The sequence below is a fragment of the Cuculus canorus genome, chromosome 5, assembly GCF_017976375.1.
Source record: "Cuculus canorus isolate bCucCan1 chromosome 5, bCucCan1.pri, whole genome shotgun sequence".
Taxonomy (NCBI): Eukaryota; Metazoa; Chordata; class Aves; order Cuculiformes; family Cuculidae; genus Cuculus; species Cuculus canorus.
In genome coordinates, this window is record NC_071405.1 from 28,046,226 (window position 1) to 28,066,207 (window position 19,982).

A 19,982-nucleotide genomic window follows, 5' to 3' on the forward strand; every position below is an offset into this window, starting at 1 on the left:
GTTTGCAAAGGTGAGGGGCAATGGGTATAAACTGGAGAGGGGCAGATTTAGCCTAGACATAAGGAAGAATTTGTTCACCATGATGGTGGTGAGACACTGGCACAGGTTGCCCAGGGAAGCTGTGGATGCCCCATCCCTGGAGGTGTTCAAGGCCAGGTTGAATGGGGCCTTGGGCAGTCTGATTTAGTGGGATGTCCTTCCCCATGGCAGGGGGGTTGGAACTGGATGGACTTTAAGGTCCCGTCCAACCCCAACCATTGTATGACTCTGTGGCACCCTGCGCTGATCGCAGAGCCCAGCACCCGCCCGGCTGCGGTCTGGGTGGAATCCAACTACAATCGCCTTTCCAAAACCACCACCGAAACGCCGGCGCGCTGTGAGCGGCGCTCTGTGAGCGGCGCGCCCGGTTCCCCGCGCTCCCCTGGCGGGGCCGGAGGGGCCATGCGGGGGCTGCGCGGGGCTCCGCCGGCGGCGCTGCCGCTGCTGCTGCTGGCGCTGACCCCAGCGCGCCCGCACCCGCAGTGCCTGGACTTCAAGCCGCCGTTCCGGCCGCCCCGGGGCCTCGCCTTCTGCCGCCGCTACGCCGACTTCGGGTGCTGCGACCGGCGCCGCGACCGCGCCCTGCTCCAGCGCTTCTACCGCCTCAGCGCCCGCCTCGACGAGCGCAGCTACGCGGCCTGCGCCGGGCACCTGCAGGACCTGCTCTGCCAGGTGAGGCGCGGGCGGCTCCTGCTGCACGGGGAGCGTCAACTGCACGGGGGTTCCTGCTGCACGGGGGTTCCTGCTGCACGGGGGGCTCCTGCTGCACGGGGGGCTCCTGCTGCTGGGGGGAGCTTCTGCTGCACCGCGGTTCCCGCTGCACAGGGAGCCCCTGTTGCACTGGGGGCATCAGCTACACAGGGTGCTTCCGCTGCCCGGGAGAGGCTTCCACTGTGCAAGAGGCGTCATCAGCTTCACAAGGGGCTTCCAGTGTGCAAGGGGCGTTAGTCACACAGGGGTGCTTCAGCCTCACGGAAGTCTTTCGCTGTATAAAAGACATTGGCCACACTAGGGACTTCAGCCGCGTAGGGGGCTTCCACTGTGCGGAAGACATTGGCCATACAGGAGGCTTGAGCTCCATAGGAGCTTCCACTGCACAAGAGCTCCTGCTGCACAGGGGACTTCCACTATGCAAGGAATACCACCCACACAGGGGTCTTCCACTGTGCAGAAGACATTGACCATACAGGGGTCTTCCACTGCAGGGGTTGAGAGGGCTTCGGCATTGGCCACACAGGAGGCTTCCACTGCACCAGGGGCTCCTGTTGCATGGGGAGCTTCCACTGCACAAGGGGCTTCAGCTACACAGGGTGCTTCCACAGCACAGGGGGGAGGGGGCTTCTGCTGCACGAGGGACATTGGCCACACTAGGGTCCTCAGCCACACAAGGGACTTCCACTGCATGAGGGGCATTGGCTGCACAGGCTAATTCTGCTGCACAGGTGGCTTCCACTGCACAAGGTGCATCAGGCAGACAGGAGGCTTCAGCCACACAAGGGGCTTCCACTATGCAGAAGGCATCAGCCACACTAGAGGCTTAAGCCACACAGGAGGCTTCTACCATGCACGGTGCATTGGCCACACAGGAGGCATCAGCTACACATTGTGCTTCCACTGTGCAGAGGGCATTGGCCAGGCAGAGGGCTAGAGCCACACAGGGCTCCACCGTGCAGAAGGCATCAGGCACACAGGGAGATTCGGCCCCTGCACAGTGCTTTGGCCCCACAGGATGCTCTGGCCCAAGCATGGGTGCTTTAGTTTTGTCATGGTGCTTTGGCCCAGATGTGGGTGCATCCACCTGTGCAGGGCTACATCGAGCCCAGGCATGGATGCTTCAGCCCAGCTGAAGTCCAACCTGCGCAAAACATGCTCCTTGTTATGCCCAGCTCATAGGATCAGGTGGTTTTTTGTTATAGCATCTTGAGATGTTTTTGGTGTGTGCCAGGTGCTGACACTCCTGATGACGGGTGCAGAGTGGTGCCTGAGGATGTGGCCTAGAAATCTCTCCGGTAGCCATCCTGCACAGGGGATATTCCCACTGAGGGTTGATGTTCTGTGACCAGATACAATAATAGGATGATCACAGTCTGTACGGAACAAAGCATCTGACCCTATCATCAGTGGTGGCCTTGTGTGTATGAAAATGCCCCTGAGGCAGAGCAGTGGCAGCTCTGTGTTGTGCAAGTGGAAATCTTAAATTAATTCAGACAGTGGAGTCTCATCTGCTCTGCTCAGATGGGGTCACAGTAGCTTTTCAGAAATCCTGCTCTTAGTGTTTTCCAGGGTACCTCTTGTGTTCCTGAAAGCGTGAAGAGAAAGACAACCCTTTCCCACAACCGCTTCTAGAGATTTGACTTTTATTTCATTTTGTTTTGTACTGGAAACAAACTGAATATATTCCTGAAACAAGTGGTGCCCAAAAGTCAATTTGCAGATAGGAAATCAGTTAGCAGTGCCTGCTAAGTCCTCCTTCTGCCTCTGGAAGCCATAAGTCTCTTGGGTACATCAAAAATCTGACCACTGAAAAATTTGTTCAGAAGCAGTGAAATATTTCAATGTGGGAAAAATGATTCACTGTAATCTTCTGATGAGATCAGTGCATCACCAGCCCAGACAAGGCTACAAACCAACACATCTGGCCACGCAAGCATGAAATGGCAGTACAGACATTGCAAACACTCCAGAACACCGTTTTTTCCCTGTTCATTTGTGGTATATACAATTTATAACCTAGACTTGAATTAATAAGTGGGTTTCCACTTATTATTCAGCACACTGCTGTCTCTTTCTGCTCACAATTCATGATTTCTCTTAGATGTGATCAAATTATTTTGACAAGTGTCTCAGGTTGTACTTGTGGTGAGGGTTCCTACCTCCTCTTAAACTGTGATTTGCTATGTGGTGCTGTTTCTGTTCCTTGTGGAAGGGCAAGTGGAAGAGCCTCAACATCCTTCTATCTGTACTACCTGTGGTCCCCCAGTCCCACAGGCTTTGCTCCCACCCAGAATCAGGCTGAGAGGATGCATTTGGCCATGAGGGAGAGGAGGTCTGCAGTAGAACATCCCCCTGCCTGCCCCACAGCCTCAACACCTGGGGGTGATTTGATGGGGGCAGCAGGTCTCAGGGACGTGTGTGGGTGTGGATTATTGTATGGTGTTATACAGGACACCAAACTGCAGGAGAGCAGATGCCTTGTTCTGCTTCTTGGGAAACAGCTTGCTTAAATGCCTGAGCTTCCATATGGAGGTTGGCAGGGAATGTCAGGGATTACAGGAAAGGTAGATGCTTCCCTGAGGAGTGACGTTGCTTCCTCTAGGCAGATAGCAGCAGTAAATAAGCTACTGTTTGGGGTGGGTGTTCATCCAAATTCAGACTGTTGCAGTTCCTCGGATAAAGAGCTGCCTCTGGATTTGGCTAACTTGTCTTAATGTCACTTGTTTTATTTTCTGAGGAGTTATTTTGATAGTGAGTGGGAGCTTGTCTGAGTTGTGATGAAGTTACTTATCATCAGCCCATTAGTTTCCTTGGTCTGTGGACCACATGGTAGTTTAAAATGAATGAACAGACCGTGTCATTTGGAAATGAGAATTTAGATCTATTAGTGGTGCTGGGCTGTGACCAAGTGTAGAGTTTCTTGGTGTTTTTAGTCAGTGAATGTGACAAGACCATGAAAAGGGCGAAGGACCACAACATTGGATTCAGAAAAATTCAGGATCGGGCACCAGGCTCCATATCTTCCAGAATAAAAGTTGGAAAATATTCCAAAAGTGTCTAGAAAATACCTTACACTATGTGCTCGTATATTGTCTGTCTGGTGATAGATCTCTGTACATCACCACCACCGTGATGCCACTGTAGATAGCTGCATGCTACCAGGAATGTGGTAAGGAGTGAAGAAGTCATTACAACTGCCTCTGCTATTCAAACACACCTGAAGCTGGAGTGAACAGCCTGGAATGGCAAAGGGACGAAGAACCCATATCTCTGTGCTATTTTTAATTCTAGTGCTTGAAGACAGGACATTGCTTCGTGATGCTTAAGATCACCGCTTGCTTTCAAAGAGGCTTTCAGCGAACCAGATACACCCCAGTACTCAGACAGTGGTCTCCCTCTCTCTGAACCTTCCTAGGCAGCAACAGACTGATCTCCCATCCAGCCTTGTCTTCACATTCCCTTTCCATCTCATTTCAGTTTGTTTTCTAAGGCCAAATTTTCAGTCATAACAATTGCATCGGCAAAAGCTTCAGCTCATTCTGTCCCTGGCACACCTCACGTAACTGAGTCAAGTGCTGTTACCCAGTCTGCCCATGTAATTTCGTTTTGTGTCACTGGCAATCTCCTTTTCACCACATTAATTGCTGCTCATTTGAAGACATAATAACCTTAATTTTGCAGTGAATGGCTTGACATTCCAGGAGGAAAGCTTATTGTACACTAATGATCTGTTATGTGGCCTCTCTGTTTATTATGGTATGTAATGGAAAATAAAAATTAAATATTGTATGTACTTATCAGCTAATTTAAATACTTCAGTATCTCAGATGTTATGTCTTTTCAGCTCTTGAATAGTGCCGTAATCTGCATTAGGAAATAGCTCCCTATATATTTAGAAATCTCTCTCTATATTTCTTTTTTAACTAAGCCGGTTTTGCTTGGAAGAAATGCCAGCTAAGAATTAAAAATGAAGAATTTATTCAAGAAAGATAATCTCTTTTCCTACCTTTCTTGCCTCAGTTATTTATCTACCCTGTTAAAATAACTGAGCCTCCACTGAGTCACGTTGTGTTATTTGGAGAGCAGTTTAGAGATGCTTGTCAGGAAGATGCATTACAACTGGAAAGACATGTGTGTTTATTACAAAGAAAAGCCTTTGCAAAGCAGAACTGAGTCACTGTGGTCAGTTTGTAATTTACGGACACTTTTATTGGATTGCAGTGGCTTTTTACATAAAGAAAATGTGCCTCTAGGAGCTCTTGTAGTGGAAAGCACAATGAACCATGTGAACTTGATTTAATCCTTTGGTAGATTTCCAAGGCTGTACCTTCTATAAATGAAGCTTGATCTGCAGCTGCTGCCATTGGATCTTGCCTGGATTATGACCATGTGGTACGCACTGCCTGAAATCCAGTAGCCTGACCATCCACTGCAGAACTTGGTGACCAGTGTCATGATTATGGTCATTTCACTACTTCTAGTCAGGTATATGAAGTGTTTGCAGGCAAAGGCAGCTGGGCCTGAGCAAGGGTGGCGTATGCAATGATAGCGTCCCAGGGCTGGGTGCACTGTGCAGTATGAAGGATGGGTGCCCTTCTTCTCTCCTCCTACACTTTCTCATGACACTTCTTTTCACCTGTAGGTCATGTCTGTGTTTGTAGTACGTGTCTGGATTATCAGATGAGGTATGGAAAGTAGCGTGCTTTCACACTGCTGACCTTGCCTTTCCCTTCTCAGTCTGGACATGCAGAACCTGAACCTTCTTGGATGACTCCTTGGTTTCACTTCAGTGGTGCGATGAATCTTCTCACTATTTCATAGATAAAGTTGGAGCATCCAATATAGAAAAATCTCTTTTCCCACAGTACAGGCTACTAGGCTGATGTAGCAAAACACGCCATCACTGCTTTTCTTATGTTAGTGCTATGGTTGGAAAAAATGAATAACTGGATGAGGAAGCTGGCTTTCACGAGGAATATTGAAGATCATGTCAGTGAATGCTGAGATGAACTTCCTTTCTAAGATCTTTTCTTCTGTTAGTTTATCTTCAGAATAAGCCATAACATATGTTCTAATTAAGGTGAAATTTCGCCAATTAGTATTTCTGCTCAGCTGTTTAAAATCTGTCCAAGAAATGGCTTGAGGCTTTTTCTCTCTCCCTTTAGGAATGTTCTCCATATGCAGCTCACTTGTATGACGCTGAGGATCCCTCCACCCCCGTGCGAACGATACCAGGACTTTGCCAAGACTACTGCCTGCAAGTGTGGCAAAAATGCCGCCCCATTTTTCGCTATCTCTCTGCAGACCAAGAGTTAATTGCACTGGAGAACAACGTGGCAAAATTCTGCCGCTACCTGTCCTTGGAGGACACAGACTACTGCTTTCCACACCTGCTGGCTAACCATGACCTTAACCAAAACCTGGGGTTAGTGACTGCCGACGCAGAGGGCTGTCTCCAGCTCTGCCTCGTGGAGGTTGCTAATGGGCTGCGCAATCCCGTTGCGATGGTACACGCCAACGATGGCACCCACAGGTTCTTCATTGCAGAACAGGTTGGCCTGGTGTGGACCTACCTCCCTGATCGATCCAGGCTTGAAAAACCATTTCTGAACATCAGTGAAGCTGTTCTTACCTCACCTTGGGAAGGAGATGAGAGAGGTTTTCTAGGTATTGTCTTCCATCCTAAATTCAAATTTAATGGTAAAGTGTATGTCTACTATTCAGTTGAAGTTCATTATGAAGAGAGAATCCGAATCAGTGAGTTCAGAATTTCTCCTGCTGACATGAATACTTTGGACCATGGTTCTGAAAGGTACTGTACGCGTTTCTCTGGCAAATGTATTTAAGATCTTGGAGGGCACCTCGTGCATTTTAAAGGCTATTAATGAATGAAATTTACTTAGCTTAGTATTGTTCTTACATTCCAGTATGTAGCAAGTCAGTCCAAGTCTGTATCTTGCATTTTGAGGTGGAGAACATGCTTATCCTCCATGGATGATATGCAAGTGCTCAAGGGTAGGTCTTCTGATGTTTCTCAGTTCTGGTATGTCAGAAGATTTAACTGAACATTGATTAAATATTATTTACAGTTAATATTTTGGGGTCTGGGTTTTGGCTGTTTTTTTTTTTTTTTTTTTTTTTGTATTGTAATGTTTACCATTTAAAACAGACTTCTTTAAAGTATAAGTGAAGTTCATTCCAAAGCCAAAGATTTCCAAACAAACTCAGTGACACTGGACCAAAAATGGGTTTGGCCCTACTTTTCTTTATCTGAATGATAGCTCAACCCTGTGATATTACAAATATTACAAATTTAATATCAAATTAAATAAAATGCAAACCACTGTGCTATTACTGAGTGCATTTTGATTGGAAATTAATCTGTTTGAGTCTGATCCAGCAGTTTACCCACATTAGTATGCACAGATGATGAGCAGTTTATAGAGTCAGTCTATAGATTTATAACCTGTTGTAGAACCACGAAATAGAACCACTGTTTCAAGAGACCATTTAATATTATTGTTAAGATTCTTGCTTTGTTACGTGATTTATATTAGGGAATTTTGAAATACTCATCAGCAAATGATTCTAGCTCAAAAGAAATAGAATCATAGGATGGTTTGGGTTGGAAGGGACCTTAAAGATCTTCTAGTCCCAACCTCCCTGTCAGGGGCAGGGACATCTTCCACTAGATCAGGTTGCTCAAAGCCTCATCTAACCTGGCCTTGAACACCTCCAGGTATGGGGCATCCATGACTTCTCTGGACAACCTGTGCCAGTGCCTCACCACCCCATACAGTAAAAAATTTCCTCCTATTATCTAACCGAAATCTCCCCTCTTTCAGCTTAAAACCATTACCCCTCGTCCTGTCCCTGTACTCCCTGATAAAGATCCCTTCCCCATCTTTCCTCTAGGCTAAAATGCATATAGCTTTATGATAGAAAGAGTGTGCTGGTTTGTAAAGCAATGACAGCAATTCAGTATAAGCCGTATGACAGGTAATGGGAATTGAAATGTGCTGCACTGGAAAGCAAAATTTTGGTCCCATGGTGCTTGTGTAGGCACAGCTCCCACTGACTTCATCCTGAGGTGCTGCCCAAGAGCAAGCTTCATCTGACACGTGGTGTGCATTGCCTTAGCGGGAAGGCATATGTCTGTTTGCTGGCAGATTTTTGCTCAGTATGTTTTGTTTTCTTCTGTCTTCTTTGAGAAGTTGAGGAGGATTCACCTTTGTGTCTGTACAGGAACCTCCCTCACTCCTGCTGCCAGCTGGAGTCTGTGCACTGGTGAATGTTTACCTTCTCTCAGAGATGGTGCTATTTAGCAGCTGATGACAGAAGAGTTGCATAGCTAGGTTCCTTCCCACAATTTACAGTCTGATCACAAACTGTTAGTACTTTCAGAAGGCAAAGAACTTGCTAAAAATGAGATGGTTTAAGTGATAATTAACCTTTTTTTTGGCAGCTACTAAGAGACACTGTCAGCATGAAATCTGGACTTTTTCAGAAGCTGGAACTTGAATTATTGCACCTGGGAACCTCCACTGCATATATTTATGGCTTTACCTTTCTACAAAATTATGCTTGTATATATTTCGCCTTTTTCTTACTAGGAAAGGGATGCCAGGTGCATAAAATAAATATAAAAGATAAAAGTAAGAGAGAGTCAGGTTTTTAAATTAAGGTAAAGGTTGTTGGTACTGCTTTGAGTAACCTTTGTCAAAATGTTAATTTGTTGGTGGGGCTGCTTTTAACCACTCTTTAAGCTCATAAAGTTCTGCGTATGTAATTATCATTTAAGAACTCTTCTCCCTTTAAGAGTTTAACTATTACTTAATGTTTGAACAGTTTTAGGTTCGCCTTTAAAGCGCTTGTCGGGATTGGGCCAAGTGCTCTACAGATGCACACATGGACTGGAGCCCTTTCTCTTGCAGTTTAAAATCAGATTTAAGCTGAGGTGTCTTAAGAAAAAAAAATAAAAAGAAAATAAAAGAAGTTTAACAAGGAGGAAGGAAGAATCAGAGGAAAAGTATAAGTAATTGAAAGTATATTCGGTCATGTGGTTTCCCAGATTTTCATTATTATACAATTTGGTGTTTTTGTAATCTGGAAAATATGTTGGAATTATTTAAGGTTCGAAAATCCCCAAGTAAAATTCAGTAGCATGGGTATGGAGTACTTTGCATCAAAACAGATCTGTAGCCATTTCCATGTGTCAAAGGCAACATTGGAGTAACATTGCTCTGCCCTTTTCTTAGGGCTTGCGCAGTAGGTAATGCCTCTTCCCTGGTTTTGCTTAGGATAATCCTGGAAATAGAAGAACCTGCTTCCAACCATAATGGAGGAGAGCTGCTCTTTGGAGATGATGGCTATCTCTATATATTTACTGGAGACGGAGGCATGGCTGGGGATCCTTTTGGGACCTTTGGAAATGCCCAGAACAAGTGAGAGCTCCTAAAACCTTGTCTACACCCTATGTCCTTCCTGTCACACTAGGGTTGAGAATAGAAACTGGAGGAGGTAAACTTGGGGGATTTTTTGTCTTGTGTTTACTTTTTACCTAACACCCAAACTGATGCTTTTGCACACATGTGGACATACAGACCTCCTGTGTATCACAGAATAACAGAATCACTAGGTTGGAAAAGACCTCCAGGATTATCGAGTCCAACCATTCCTATCAACCACTAAACCATGCCCCTGAGCATCTCATCTACCCGTCTTTTAAATACCTCCAGGGATGGTGACTGCCCCACCTCCCTGGGCAGCCTCTGCCAGTGCCCCATGACCCTTTCTTGAAAAATTTTTTTCTGATGTCCAGCCTGAACCTCCCCTGGTGCAGCTTGAGGCCATTCCCCTGTCCTGTCCCCTGTCACTTGGGAGAAGAGGCCAGCTCTCTCCTCTCCACAACCTCCTTTCAGGTAGTTGTAGAGAGAAAGAAGGTCTCCCCTCAGCCTTCTCTTCTCTAGGCTAAACAAACCCAGTTCCGTCAGCCGCTCCTCATAAGACTTGTTCTCCAGCCCCTTCACCAGTTTCGTTGCTCTTCTCTAGTGTAGTCCCAGTTTCATTAGGGGAGGTTATTGAGATGTGTCTTTTTCTCGCTGTGAGCAGTGATAGCTCACTGAACCTTCCAACTGTCTGCTCAGAGGGGGGGGATCCATCATATAGGAAGAGCGGACTCATCCCTGTGGCAGCTCCAAGGCACCAGTGTGTGTCCACAGGGCAGCAGGTGGTGGGAAGTCAGTGCCACCTGAAGGCTGTTCAGTGTCCTGGGACGAATGAAATGGTCATGAAATGGTTGTTTTTCTGAGGGATATTGAAAGATTTGTCTTTTCCAGACCAGAAATAATAAAACCCTAGACTTTCAAAAAGCTCCATCTCTGATGTTTAACCAAGATCCAGTCTTATTTGGGTTTTTTTTTCTTTCCTTTCTTCTCCCAATACAGATCAACCCTGCTGGGCAAAGTGCTGCGGATCGACGTTAACAACAATGACCGCGGGCCTCTGTACCGAATCCCTCCAGACAATCCTTTTCTTGATGACCCTAAGGCTCGCCCTGAAATTTATGCATATGGAGTGAGAAATATGTGGCGCTGCTCTTTTGATAGGGGTGATCCTCACACCAAAGAAGGGAAAGGGCGGCTCTTCTGTGGAGATGTGGGACAGAATAAATACGAAGAAATCGACATCGTCGAGAAAGGGAAAAATTACGGTTGGAGGGCGAGGGAAGGGTTCAGCTGTTATGATAAAAAACTTTGCACCAATTCTTCAATGGGTAAATAGATGTTCTGTGTAAATTACCTGTGTTTCACACTGTGCAGTTTTCTGCACCATCATTTTTAATACTTGCCTTCAAAAAAAAGGCACAAAAAAAGGTGGAAAACTCAGATTTCTGAGATGTAAATCTATGCAGTCTCAGTCTAGCAGGGAAAGTCCCAATGTTATCATTTCTGAGTAGCGAGGAAAATGAAATGTGCTAACTGTTGTTTTTCAAAGTGATGTTTGTTAGTCGAATTGCCTGGTGATTCTGTGGTTTGGGGGGGGACAATTTAATCTTTCCCACATAAAATAAGCTTTCCTGCAGAAATGAGAAAATTGAAGCAACTGTATTTTTCTCCATAACTCATGAGTAGTGTCCTTATTTAAAAAGACGAAAGAAACGTTGTCTAAGTTGGCCAGCCGGTATACACACTGCCTGCTTTGCTGAATGTAGGGTGTGGTTCTGTTTCTTTTAGCTATGCCTAAAAGGAAAACCTTATTTTCTTTATTTTTTTTGTTACTTTTCAAACCTGGATTCTGGTTATTAGCTGGCTAAATTCCAGCACATGTGAAGTCAGAGGGTCTTGTGTTGCAAGGTCTGATGTGGGCCACATCTCATGCAGGAGCATCTCTCCAGAGATTTAGGGCAGAGGGGGGCAGTGGACTGGCATTCATTTGCATTAGCTGAGATTCTGATTTTTTTTCTCTTCTATATGCTCTGTGGCATTGCTTAACTTCCTGTTATTAACTTAGTTTCACTTCCTTCCTTTTATTATCTTAGCTAGAACTGCAGTGGCAGCGATTAAGTGTTTTTTATAAATATTTTGAGAGCAGAGAGCAGATCTTTTGCCCTCCCTTTTCTGAAGCAGTTGTCAGAGAGCCTGTTCAGTGCTCTCCTGTGTGACAGTGCCTGCATGAGTGTTCATGGCAAGCATTTTGCTGAGGTCTTTGGGGATTCAGAACAATTTCTGATGCTTTTAGAGAGCTTTTTGTTAGAACAGCGAAATGTCACAACCCCCTTAAAATGGCAAGTGTGGCTAGAGTGTAGAAAACACCTACTTTAGATTAAATGTCTTTGGTGCAAGTTCCTTGCTGGCAGAGCTGCTGGCTTTGCTACACGAGGCATCTGCTCTGTGAGCAGGGAGAAAGGCTGGAAGTAAGAGGAGTGTGGGTACCACGAGGAGATACCTCTAACCCAAAAGTTTTGAAAGAAAGGGGAGGAAGCATCCAAAAGAGACCCTCAAAATCTACTTCTGTTTTGCCATTGTTTTGGTTTTTAGTTTACATTTTAAAATGAATATACCAGTACTACCTCTTGCCTGTGCCGTACTATAAATATTTGATGACCCTTTCAGGTTAAGCTCCCCCTGTTTCAGGGAAACAGAAGGTATTTGCACTGACATATCTTTTCATCAGGGCCTGCAGGCTGGAGTTACCGATCTCTTTTTTTCCCTTTCACCACCAAAACAAAGCTGCATTGGGCAAACATCTCCTTCATGGGTGCAGTGACTGTAAGAGTAACCTACAAATTCATAGCAAAACCAGCCAGTATGTGTAGAATCATAGGATCTTTTAGGTTGAAAAAGACCTTTAAGGTCATCGAGGCCAAGTCCACCACAAAACCACATCCCTAAGGGTCACATCTACATGTCTTTTAAATACCTTCAGGGATGGTGACTCAACTCCTTCTCTGGGCAGCCTCTTCCAGTGCTTGCTAAATGAGGAAATGTAGAAATGTGCAGAAATGGCCCAGAGACTACACTAGCAGAGTTAGGTTGTAGGAGAAGTACTCAGGAGAATGGTGAGGGGATAAAGAGCACTCGGGCTAATCAGGAATTTGGCTTATACTGCAAATGAAACAGCAACCAGTCTCTCTGAGGTAGCTTTTCCTTGGTTATTTAGCACAGCTGACTAGACAGCACTATCAAACATAGTTCTGAAAAGGTGAAAATTTAACTAAATATGACTCCATTGGCAGTTCATTTAATTAAGGTTCTCAAATGAACCTGATCATATTGTGCTAGTCTTAGAACTGTAATATTTAGGTAGACAACTGTTCTGCATCGTGTAAAACAAGGCAAGTCACAGATCTTTCCTCCTCTACAGATGACGTGCTTCCAATTTATGCGTATCCACACAAAATGGGGAAATCTGTTACAGGAGGCTATGTCTATCGGGGCTGTGAGTCTCCGAACTTGAATGGCCTGTACATATTTGGTGATTTTATGAGTGGGTAAGTAAATATTTCCAATATTCACTAAGCTGGATCCCCAGCCAAAGTCTCCCAGTGATGCTGTGCCTGCTTGTGGATGCTCATGCAGTCAAACCACTGAGGACATGCTGCGACTTGCTGATTGCACGAACTGTTCAAAGCCTGACTGCTCATTACAGAGGGCTCACATGGCATGTTTTATATAACCTTTAGTCCATGGTGCTGTTCAGGAATGCAGTCTTTGCATTCCAGCAGCCATTGATGTTGCTGATTCACATTGTACCAGTACAAATAAAAGGGTAATGATACGATGTTCATTTAAAATCCTGAAAGTCATATAAAAAAGCATTTGAATGCATCGTAAAAGAAATCTTCTGATGCAATATTTCCAGACACCAAAGACATTAGAAGAAATACAAATGGTCCAACAGTGAGTTGCTGCAAACCTGTGGTAAGACAGACATAAGACTGCTTAGTTTTGCTTCAACCTCCTCTGCTTTTGCTGTATCCGCATCTTCCAAGCCTTTCTGGCATGCAGCCCCACACCACCTGCCCCAGCTGATCCAGTGGCCAGCTGCATTTGGAGGTCCTGGGTGCAGGAGAGAGGCCACAGAGCTGCAATGAAGCCAAGTGCTCTGCATCTCTGGCAGAATCCCTCCTAAACAATCTGACATCCCTGAAACCCTCCATTATAATTATTTCTTGTGCTTTTGTTGCTCACAAAAGACAAGGTGTTACAGGGTTATATTATAGATGCATTTTAATATTAGTAGCCTTTAATTTCTTGGAGGAGAACTGTTCCTATAATAGCTCATGCAGGTAGGAAGCATTAAACATGCTTCCAGGTGTCTGGATTAATGTTCGTAAAATGTCTTCTTGGTCACTTGGTGCAAGTGTTCTTTTGCCTTGCAGGCGCCTGATGTCTTTGAAGGAGGATCATGCTACCGGAGAATGGCAGTACAGTGAAATCTGTATGGGGACAGGACAGACATGCATGTTTCCTGGGCTTATCAATAATTATTATCAGTACATCATCTCCTTTGCTGAAGATGAAGCAGGTGATCTTTTAACTTCATGTCACACTGTATGGCATTGCTCGTGGTTTCTCTTAGAAGTAAAACACCTGAGACTGGGTCAGAGAGGGCTTGTGAAGGGCAGCGGGTGGTGGGGAGGCAGAGTACGAGTCTGTCAGTCTTTAAAATACTAGTGAGTGAGATTCCCAGCATCTCCCAAACATCAAACCAAAGTTAGAATCCTAATTTTGAGGCCAGTGTGCCACACAGTGACTGCAGGGGGAATTGGATAGGCAATTCCCTGCAGAACTGGGTCTAGGTGTGCTGCTGACCACACACCTACCCTTTGGAGGGACAAGGAACAGCATGGGAGCAAACACAATAAAACACAGCTTAGAAAAAATATCTCATTCTTTACAGTGCCGTGCTGTGGGGAGTGCAGGCCCTGAGAGGCTGAGAAGCTGATACCCAAGTGAGAGCAAGTCTGTGCTCTTGGCTAGTCAGGAAGGCTGTTGATGTTATTAATGGATACAGGAAAGAAGATGTAATGAGCAGTGATTATGAGCTTGCTCACCCTAGCCTGGAGTATTTGTACCTCTCGAGGTGAAGCAAAATGAAAGCCCTATGTTATGTCTTCAGTGAGGTATTGGCAAAAGGCTGCTTAAGTCCATATTTTATTAGTGCCAGCTGGGATTTTGCCTTGCATAGGACTGAAGGATATAGTCTCAGCGTAGCTTTGGATAGCTGTGTTTTTAAGACTGGAGACATTTTACTTTCTATGAGGGAGCTGCTGTGGTTTGAAAAGGAGGAAATATAGAGTCCTGGGGTGAAAACATGCATGCAGCTCCTGGCTGGGGAAGGAGAGAGGGTGACCCTTACTAAGTAGCCTCATGTATGACTGGGCGATGCAGGAGTTTGCATTTTGCCCTGGTGCAGGGAGGTCCTGGCTTGTCATCACAACCACCTGCGTACAGAATGCACCAGTTTTTACATTTCTGGTTTTCCTGCATATTATGTCAGATGTAGATGTTGCACAAATATGTGTGTTACATATCATGTAAATGTAAATCATCCAAATTAAGCATTAGGTCAAAAGTTTGACTTCGGTGTTTTATCTTTTTGGAGTTAATATCCATTTTCTTTAATGATTAACGATCATGAACGGTATAGCTGCTTCCATGTTGCTGTGGCAAGATGGATATCTTAGCCTAAAATCAGAATAACATAGTTTAAATGACTTTATGGCCAGGCAGAGGGCTGCCAAGTGCATTATCAAGCTGTTAATTGCAGCCCCTGTGCATGCACCTGGGGAGCAGCGTCTCCCTTGTCCTGCTGCCTGTGGACAGAGTCTGTGCAGAGTTGGGGTGCAACGCTGCTGCCCTTCTGCCCTGTGCTTTTCACCCATACTCTGCATAAGTATAATAAAGCTGAGTGGAAATTTGGGCTGGAGTCTGTTCTCAGAGGTACTGTTTGCCATGTGTTCACTTTATTATAATGTAGAGAAATCTGTTGATGGCAGTTTATTGAGTGAATTTATTGAATTTCTTTATCTGCAGAGAACAGTCTTGCACATTTTTGGTGTTCTGAGTCTTTTTTTCTACAAGTTTATCAAACACTTTATTGTAACAAGCTTTTCTTCACAGAAGCGTTTGTTTTTTGGGGTTGTTACTGTGATGCATGTTAATCCAGCTGGTGCAGTGGATGTGTTTGTGCAGTAGGGGCACCTATAGTTTTGACTCATTGCACAGCCTTTATAAAACCAGAGCCCCGTCCCCTGGCAGCTGAACACATTGAGGACTCCCCAGGCACTGTGCTTTGTCTGTGGGCACACGTGGTGTAGCCTGTGGGCTTCACAGCCAGAACATTCAGATTTCTGCCTGATAACTTCTGGAAAGAGGGGTGGGATGCGGAGCGCGCATCACTGCACTGTAAGACATGGTGCCAAGTGATTCCCATCCCTTTTTGGGTCAATGCTGCTCTGGCCTGTGGTTAATGAGGCCCAGCAGAAAAAGGAAGAAACAAAATGGGGGTGGCCAAGGGTGGCTGGCTTCTGCAATGGGAGCATCCGGAGGAGCTTGACCTGCGGCAGAACAAAAGAACAGGGAGGAGGAGGGAAACTCATCAGGCAGAAGGAGCTGTCACCAACTGCCCATATCTTCCTTTGCTCACTTGGACCTCACCACCCCTTCCTCTCTTCCCTTTGGGGTACCAATAGAAGGCCCAGAGAAATCTACCTCACTCACCTAAGCAGTTCTCCATTGCCTTTTTTTCTTCCCTTTTTTTTCTTTTTTTTTTTTTCAATATTGCATATCTGTTTTTTCTCTCTGATCCGTTTCATTGCACCTATAAAGCACTTGAGCTGTCTAAAAAGAGAGTGCCAGAGGGACTGCTTGTCCCGGCCTCCCCTGCACAACAGAAAGAGAAGAATGGAAATCCAGTTAAGAGAAAGTACATTAAATAAATGGCGATGGAAATTGTTTGGCTGAAGGTCAAGCCCTATCCATGTGACCTGACAGAACTGTGACAAACCAAATGCCATTCTCATGAGATACATCTCACATCTCATGTCGTGAGTGTGCTAGAGAAAGCAAAGCAAAATCTTGATCTGTAGTTCACCCCAAAGGAGTGCTTCATCCATGAGAGCAGAAGACAGTGTGAACAGTCTTAATTTCCTTTCATTTTGTTTTGACTGAGGGAATTCAGTGCTCGTGAAGTTAAAAGATGCAGATCAGACTGAGATGGCAGCTGAAGTCTGGGCAGCTGAGCTTGCAGTAGAAATTTGTCAAAATAATATTTCATGACAATATGTAAAGGCTCCCAATCATTAAGAGTATTCTATGCCACTGGACTGCAGTTGAATTCTCACTACAAACCCAAATACAAACCTTCCTCGTTTCCTCCAGTAGCCAGATCTCCATGTCACTCCCAGGTTTCCTGGTGCCCTCTGAGCTGTGATGCGGAGTCAATGCCCTTGTGCTGTACAGAACAGAAGTGCCATGGAGAGTTTTCATGGCTATGTTTGTTTTTTTTCCCAGGGGAACTTTACTTCATGTCTACTGGCATACCAAGTGCCACAGCTCCCCATGGAGTGGTATACAAAGTAGTGGACACCTCTAGGTATGAGATGTTCCTGTTGCAAAGCCTAAGCATGGTGCAATGTGTCCAGGTGTGGATGTGATGAATGATGCTGACTGACTAATTAGTTCTTCTCCCATGCTGGGCCCTTCTGTGGCCCTTGATCAAGGAATGGCTGGAGCAACCCATTGTGCGTCGGCTTCGCTACAGCAGTTATCTGAGTCTATGCTGCCTGGTGACCACCAACTTGTTTGTTATGGAGCCTGTTGGCTTGGAATATTTGTTCCTTAAAGCTAAAAGATTATTTTATGAATAGTTTGTCTTTCTTTAGATTCTTGCCTAGGAGGAGGCATTTTTTGCTCAAGGTGTTTGCTCTCAGCTCCTCTCTATCCCTTGCAGCTGGCTGCACGTGCCGTGCCCAGGTAGTTGCAGCCAAAGCTGACCCAGTGTGACCAGCAGTCCTTTCTCTGGCAAAGCAGAAATGAATGTCAAAAATACATTGTTTGTTTGTGTTTTGAAGAGGAAAATGGCTTGGACAAGGAACTAAAACCACTGTTACACCTTTTGGATCCTACGTGTCTGTATCTTCAGACTGGGCAAGGCAGGGAATAGCTGTGTTTTATGGGAAGACTTATAGCTGTTTTTTCCATCTTCCTGTTTTTTAAACATTAATATTACTGGCTAAATACCAAAATGCTTTCAGCTGGACATGTATACTGACATTTCTGTAGCTTTGGGGGTTTTTTTCCAATGGATTAAATTTACAGCTTCAGCTATCTGAGTGTTTTGAACCAAACCACTTTTCTGTTTTGGGTTAGAACCAGACCCCAAAGTTAAACAGCCCCCAGAGCTGCCGTGTATTTTCCTCTGACTCTTCACTGCCAGGAGCATTTTCCATTATCTAACACAGTGGAGGAGTTCCTGTAAACTGCGTATTGAGAGGCTGCTGTTACGCAACCTTTGCAAAAACAAAGAGAGCAGAAGTCAAAAGACAGTCATTAAGTTTAAGTTTGAAAAGAAGTTTCTTAATTTTGTAGAGCGCAGAAAAAAACTTACAGGAAAAAACATAAAAGTAGGGAACATCTCTGTGGCAGCAGATGAGAGAGGAGCTCTTTGCCTTCCACAGAAATGCAAATGTTAACAATCCTAATTACAAACAAGTTATACCCTCCAAATGCAATCATCAAATATTTTTAAACCAATTTGGAAACTTCTGAAGGAGGCTGCAGGTTAATAAGCCAGCTGGCGAAAGGAAAATGTGATGATGTACTAGATGTTACTTCTCAGAAGTGAGATACACCTCCACAGCAAACAAATTTGTGTCAAAATAATGCATCATACTAAGAGGAAGCCTCTGCAGAACACACAGAGCTCCTTTTTGAAACTAATGCATTTTTAGGACTACTTTTATAATAATGTTTGGGGGAGCTTTATGTATGAATAATAGTGTATTATTTTGCTTCTCTGAAGACAGCCTGAAAACTTGCATACACATGACCTTTATTTCAGATGTTCAACATATGCCTAGTTTTGTGATTTTTATTTTCAGTTTGATTAATCTCTGTCCTTAATACTTGAACCTGCCGATGTTTTATTTCCTTAATGGATTCAGCAAAAGCAAGAGAAAACACAGCCAGAGGACTCCACTGCTTTGTGAATATTTGGACTTTGATCAACAAAGATATGTGATTGTTTAATTATGTTTTCTACTGTAAGAGCTTACTTGGATCATTTAAAAAGACATTTTTTTTTCCAGTGAGCATTACAGTAATTGAAAAACAATGGGAATCAAAGGTTCATGATGCCAGGGAAAGGAATTAATTGTTCGCTGTATGTGTTCTTTTTCACAGGAGAGCACCACCAGGAAAATGCCGAATTGAGCCGTTGACAGTGAAAGTAAAAAGCAAGCGCATCCAGTTTGTGCCAAAGGAGAGTAAGTGTCACTGTTGCTGTTTATTATTGGCACATGTTAGCTGGCAGTAAATACAAACTCCAGGCTTGCGCCATCTCTGTATGCAAGACCACACAGTACTTCACTGTTCAGAGTATCCTCAAAATTAATTCTTACCAGCTGTTTGGGAACCGAAGAGTTGATTCAAATAAGGCATAAGGTATTTCCTCTTGCCTGACCATGTGAAATCTCTGTAGTTTAGGCCTCTGTACATTTTCCCTTGTCTAAGATGCATCGTGCCTGTTTCATTACCACCAACTTGGTTTCCCCATAACTGTTTCTGTACTGCTATCCTGTGCTTGATGGTGCTTTTCAGTGGTAAGTGATTTTTTGCAGTGCCTTCAGGTAGTGAGGAGCACTTCAGGCATGAAGGGTATGATGGCTAAAGGGTTGATAAATAGCTCATTGAGTATTATTTACATTAAATGCAAAACCCTAAATGCACTATTAGGATCTCAAAATTAGCTTAAGCAGTATCACCTATCTTTTCCCCTGTGCATTTTGTTTACGCATTTAAGTTTCAAGTTAGTCCTCTAATGACTTTGTCATGGAGTTAATATAACTTTGATCTCTAATGTCAGAACACTTTTATTTAATTTTTAAATACATTAATCATGTTACACTGCATTTGAGTGACTGACAGTTTTGACAGCTCAGGGAGAAATCACGGCACTCAGTACTTTGCAAGACTGAGTCTTCAGGGTGGAACACGATCTAAGGCTGTTATTAACTGTTGACATGCCTGATCATTCAGCTCATCTTCGGGAACATTCTCCTTTGTAAGCTGTGCACGCAGTTTGCAAATATTATTAATTTAGTTTGTGTCAGCCAGCTGTGTCTTTATTTTTCCTGCTGCATTATTCTCCATGAAAGTCCAAAGTTCAGATTTTTAAACTACACAAATAACTAAACATTGTAGGTTTGTTTATGAGGTAGTTTTCATCATAAAATAAAACTTAAAAACAGTGGGATTCTGCTAAGTGTCTCAAGAGCTGAATTCATGTTTAGGAGAAAACCAAGCATGAAGATTTTGATTCAGAAGCATGAAAACAGGATCTGTAGGTGTAAATATTTTCCTCTTTTGGTTAGTGTTTACTGTGAATGTAACAGAATCGCCAAGGCATGCAGCTTGCATTCGTTGGAAATAAATAGCTTGACAAAGAGTAATATATAATACCAATTTGATTGGTGAGGCGAAAAGTACTCCCAGGTGACCATT

The 19,982-nt window shown here is 44.3% G+C and overlaps 1 protein-coding gene across 1 annotated transcript in view; it reads left to right on the forward strand.

Annotated features, from left to right (window-relative positions):
- Positions 1–268: 268 nt before the first annotated feature.
- The window catches only part of HHIPL1 (HHIP like 1), a 30,772-nt gene continuing 11,058 nt past the window's right edge, over positions 269–19,982 (forward strand). Inside the window, exons 1-8 of the mRNA XM_054068276.1 lie at positions 269–711; positions 5,919–6,565; positions 9,054–9,197; positions 10,200–10,528; positions 12,619–12,745; positions 13,637–13,782; positions 16,773–16,854; positions 18,663–18,745. Coding sequence (XP_053924251.1) covers positions 442–711; positions 5,919–6,565; positions 9,054–9,197; positions 10,200–10,528; positions 12,619–12,745; positions 13,637–13,782; positions 16,773–16,854; positions 18,663–18,745 — 1,828 coding nt within the window. The 5' untranslated portion in view covers positions 269–441. The remainder of the gene's footprint in view (positions 712–5,918; positions 6,566–9,053; positions 9,198–10,199; positions 10,529–12,618; positions 12,746–13,636; positions 13,783–16,772; positions 16,855–18,662; positions 18,746–19,982) is intronic.